Source organism: Babylonia areolata, chromosome 25 (assembly GCF_041734735.1).
Source record: "Babylonia areolata isolate BAREFJ2019XMU chromosome 25, ASM4173473v1, whole genome shotgun sequence".
NCBI classification, from domain to species: Eukaryota; Metazoa; Mollusca; class Gastropoda; order Neogastropoda; family Buccinidae; genus Babylonia; species Babylonia areolata.
In genome coordinates, this window is record NC_134900.1 from 4870001 (window position 1) to 4875000 (window position 5000).

Below are 5000 nucleotides of genomic sequence, written 5' to 3' on the forward strand. Positions count from 1 at the left end.
GCCAAGGTAAAGAAGAATAGGAGGCAAGGCAGAAAGGTACAGAGGGAGGCATTTTGTCGGAGCAACAAAACCCCACCCCCACCCACCCCAACACCCCGCTTTTCCCTTCACACCTGGCTGTCTGGACCTGCTCTGCTCCACGTGCTGACTTTGCTGTGCAGGGATGCTCTTGTTTCACAAATATATTGGTCCCTGCTGTGAAGAATCGCATCAGAGTATATGCGTGTATGCGTGCGTGTGTGTGTGTGTGTGTGTGTGCGGTCGACTTTATGAGTGGGGAACGGGGATGGAAACTGAAAAAAATAGACAGTACCACACACGCTGTCTGGAACAATTAAAGCGCACTTTACTACAAACAAATGCTCGCGATGCCGTGCGCGCGCATAAACACACATTAGCACACACACGAACACAGATTAACACACACGCGCTCGCACACACACACACACACACACACACACACACACACACACACACACACACACACACACAAACATCAAGACACGACAAAATGACAGACAGATTTACGACTGACTGCGAAGGCAGTGCAGGTAAAGAAAGAAAAAAAACGAACAAGACAAAAAAAGAAATGAAGGAAGTGGAAGAACATAGTGGGGGGGAGGGGAGAGGAAGGGGAACATGAGGGTGGGGTGGAGGGGGTAGAAGTATGCAGGATGGGAAAGGGCCGGGAAGAGTGAGAGGAAGGGGGTCAGGTAAATGTGTCTCAGCTTCGCTCGCCGTGTGCTGAGAACCAAGTTTGGTCACAGACAAGAGGAGAGAGAGAGAAAGAAAAAAAGAAGAAGAAAGAACGTGGTATAAAGAAAGAAAGGAAGAACGTAAGTGAGTGAGAGAGACAATGAGACAGACAGAGGAGAGAGAGAGAGAATGAAACAGACAGGGGAGAGAGAGAGAGAATAAGACAGACAGAGGAGAGAGAGAGAGAGAGAGAGAGAGAGAATGAAACAGAGGAGAGAGAGAGAGACAATGAGACAGACAGAGGAGAGAGAGAGAGAATGAAACAGAGGAGAGAGAGAGACAATGAGACAGACAGAGGAGAGAGAGAGAATGAAACAGAGGAGAGAGAGAGACAATGAGACAGACAGAGGAGAGAGAGAAAGAGAGAGAGAGAGAGAGAGAGAGAGAGAATGAAACAGAGGAGAGAGAGAGAGAGACAATGAGACAGACAGAGAGAGAGAGAGAGAATGAAACAGACAGAGGAGAGAGAGAAAGAGAGAGAGAGAGAGAATGAAACAGAGGAGAGAGAGAGAGAGACAATGAGACAGACAGAGGAGAGAGAGAGAGAGAATGAAACAGACAGAGGAGAGAGAGAGACAATGAGACAGACAGAGGAGAGAGAGAGACAATGAAACAGACAGAGGAGAGAGAGAGACAATAAGACAGACAGAGGAGAGAGAGAAAGAGAGAGAGAGAGAGAGAGAGAGAGAGAGAGAGAATGAAACAGAGGAGAGAGAGAGAGAGACAATGAGACAGACAGAGGAGAGAGAGAGAGAGAATGAAACAGAGGAGAGAGAGAGAGACAATGAGACAGACAGAGGAGAGAGAGAGAATGAAACAGAGGAGAGAGAGAGACAATGAGACAGACAGAGGAGAGAGAAAAAACAACAATTAAAAACTGAAAAAGACAAAGTGAAAATGAAAGAAAATGAAAAGAAGGAAAGAAAAAAAAGAAAGGAACAAATAGAAGAATGGGGGGAGAGGGGGAGACGGAGGAAAAGAGAAGGGGGAAGAGAAAGGGAGAGACATACCGTGCAGGGACAGACAGAAACAGGAGGGAGGGAGAGGGGGACGGACGGACTGAGGAAGAGAGAAAGAGAGAAGGAGGAAGAGAAAGGGTGAGGGAGAGACATACAGGGACAGACAGAAGCAGAGGGGGGGGGGGAGGGGGAGACGGAGGAAGAAAGAAAGAGAGAAGGAGGAAGAACAAGGATGAGGGACAGACATAGTGACAGACAGAAACAGGGGGGAGGGGGGGGAGGGGGACGGACGGAGGAAAAGAGAAAGAGAGAAGGTGGAAGAACAAGGATGAGGGACAGACATAGACATACAGGGACAGACAGAAACAGAGGGGGTGGGGGAGGGGGAGAGGACGAGAAAGAGAGAAGGTGGAAGAACAAGGATGAGGGACAGACATAGACATACAGGGACAGACAGAAACACGGGGTAGGGGAGAGAGGGGGAGAGGAGGAGAGGACGAGAAAGAGAGAAGGAGGAAGAAAAAGGGTGAGGGAGAGACATACAGGGACAGACAGAAACAGAGGGGGGGGGGAGAGGGGGAGAGGACGAGAAAGAGAGAAGGAGGAAGAAAAAGGGTGAGGGACAGACATAGACATACAGGGACAGACAGAAACACGGGGGAGGGGAGAGAGGGGGAGAGGAGGAGAGGACGAGAAAGAGAGAAGGAGGAAGAAAAAGGGTGAGGGACAGACATACAGGGACAGGCAGAAACAAGGGGGAGGGGGGAGACGGAGAAAGAGAGAAAGACAAGGGGGAAGAGAAAGGGTGAGGAAGAAACAGGAACAAAAGAGAAAAATAAAAGAGGTAGGGGAGGGGGGGAGAGAAAGGGAAGGGAGGGAGAAGAGAGAGAGAGACAGACAGAAAGAGGGAGGGAGGGAGAGAGGGAGGGTAGGACACAGAGAGAGAGAGAGAAGAGACAGCACCTGACGAAACACTTCAAAAGGAGGAGATGATAAGAGGAAAATACGGGGTAGAGAGTGGGGGGAAAAAAAAGCCGACAGAAAAAAAAGATAAGGACAGCGAGAAAGAGAAAGAAGAAGACAGAAAAAAAGGGGAGAAAAAAAAAGTGACTCAAAAAAGAAGGGTGAGAGGGAAGAAGAAACAAGAAAGTGGGGGAGGTGGAGCAGAAGGAGAGAGCAAGGGAAAAAAGAAAGAAAAATAAACGTGAAAAAAAAACACCGAACGATCATGAAAAGTGCAAATAACGACAAAAAAATTGTTTTTTTAATCATCGACGTTATACAGTACAGCTAGCAGAAAACACACACACACACACACACACACACACACACACACACACACACACACAAGACAGAGAGGGAGAGAATTCGGAGCTCAGAAAAAGAAAAAAAAAATGTCATCAGCCCCATTTTGATGACATGGGGGCATAATGTGAGTCACAAGACTTACGATGAAAACCAGACAGAAAGAGAGGGTAGCGGGGGAGAGAGAGTAGGGAGAGAGGAGAGAGAAAGAGGGGGAGGGGGATATAGGTGTGACAGTGAGAGGGGGGAGAGAGAAGAGCGTGGGACATGACGAGGGGCGGGGTGGGGGGGGGTGCGGGAGAGGGAGGGGAGAAACAGAGAAGGGGGAGCGAGGAAGATATATATATATATATATATATATATATATATATTAACACAGATGGAGAGAGAGAGAGAGGGGGGGGGGGGGCGGGCTGTTCCGATAAACAGAAAAACAAGCGAAAGTATACGAATGACGCTGGCATTCGGTGGAAGATCGAGACTCCATCTTCAAACAAACTCCGCCATTTTGGGAAGAACCGGTTCTTTGTTGCCACACTACACACACACACACACACACACACACACACACACACACACACACACCAACCCACCCACCCTTTCATCAAAAACCCTTTCACCACTGAAGTAGCTGTATTGAAAGAGTAAAGCTGCGGGGAACTTTGCCAGAAATTTTAACCGAAGTGGTAACTCGCAAAGTTACAATATTCGTAATATTAATCAATATACAAGTTATCGGCCATTTTCATACCGACTGAAAATGTTCAAATTTGTATGCTTCTCCTCATTATTATCAGTATTATTGTTATTATCATTACTACAAAGATTATACACTAAGGTTGGAAAGTGATCCAATCTGTAGTATGCCAACACAGAAGTAAATAATGAATATGATCATTATCATTATTCTTCTTCTGCGTTCACTCGCATGCACACGAGTGGGCTTTTACGTGTATGACCGTTTTTACCCCGCCATGTAGACAGCCATACTCCGTTTTCGGGGGTGTGCATGCTGGGTATGTTCTTGTTTCCATAACCCACCGAACACTGACGTGGATTACAGGATCTTTAACGTGCGTATTTGATCTTCTGCTTGCATATACACACGAAGGGGGTTCAGGCGCTAGCAGGTCTGCACATATGTTGACCTGGGAGATCGTAAAAATCTCCACCCTTTACCCACCAGGCGCCGTCACCGTGATTCGAACCCGGGACCCTCAGATTGACAGTCCAACGCTTTAACCACTCGGCTATTGCGCCCGTCATCATTATCATTATGAATGTTATCGCTGCCACTGTATTTGAATGTCTCTGAGCAGCCTTGCCGCAATCCTATCTTCACCATTGGTGTATACTTTGCATTACAATCAATTTGCCACACCATTTGTAAGCTGGTATCTGAATATACGTGCGAAATCGTCCAAACATGAATGGAAAGTAAAGATTTCAGTGATTTCCCCAAGGGTAGCCAGTCATGTCGCAAAATGCTCAACAGAATCTCTTTTTTTTTCTGTACTTTCGAGCATGACATGAAATGTCGAATATTGAATTTGGCAAACGTAATGCCGGAGTAAGTTTCTTACGTAAGTAGTAAAGTTGTATAGTTAAATATCATATAGTATAGTACAATACTCTTATAACACTATCATACGTGTTCACAAATCATGACTCACACACCACTCCCAACTGACACAACAGACAACGATCATCACTGAAGAGATAATCTAAAAAAAAGAAGAAAGAAGATAAAGCCGTAGAAAAAAAAACAACCAACAAAATACGAACACAAAAGCAGCTGCTGACTCACCATTCTGCCCGAACTGTAGCCGACAAGCACCCGAAGAAGATCCCCTCTCTCTGGCAGCCAACAAACTTGACAATGGAATGCAGTGACAGACCTCTTCAACTGATTTTCTGTTTGTCTGTTGGGTACAACCGGTTTCAAAACGGGTACCTTGAGCTTGGGAGGTACTTTGGACT

The 5000-nt window shown here is 46.5% G+C and overlaps 1 protein-coding gene across 1 annotated transcript in view; it reads right to left on the bottom strand.

The window, feature by feature from the left end:
- Window positions 1–5000, bottom strand: part of LOC143299358 (tubulin alpha-1 chain-like) — a 37572-nt gene that overhangs the window by 32429 nt on the left and 143 nt on the right. Inside the window, exon 1 of the mRNA XM_076612496.1 lies at window positions 4828–5000. This exon is cut by the window's right edge and continues 143 nt beyond it. Within this exon, the coding sequence (XP_076468611.1) occupies window positions 4828–4830 (3 nt within the window). The 5' untranslated portion in view covers window positions 4831–5000. The remainder of the gene's footprint in view (window positions 1–4827) is intronic.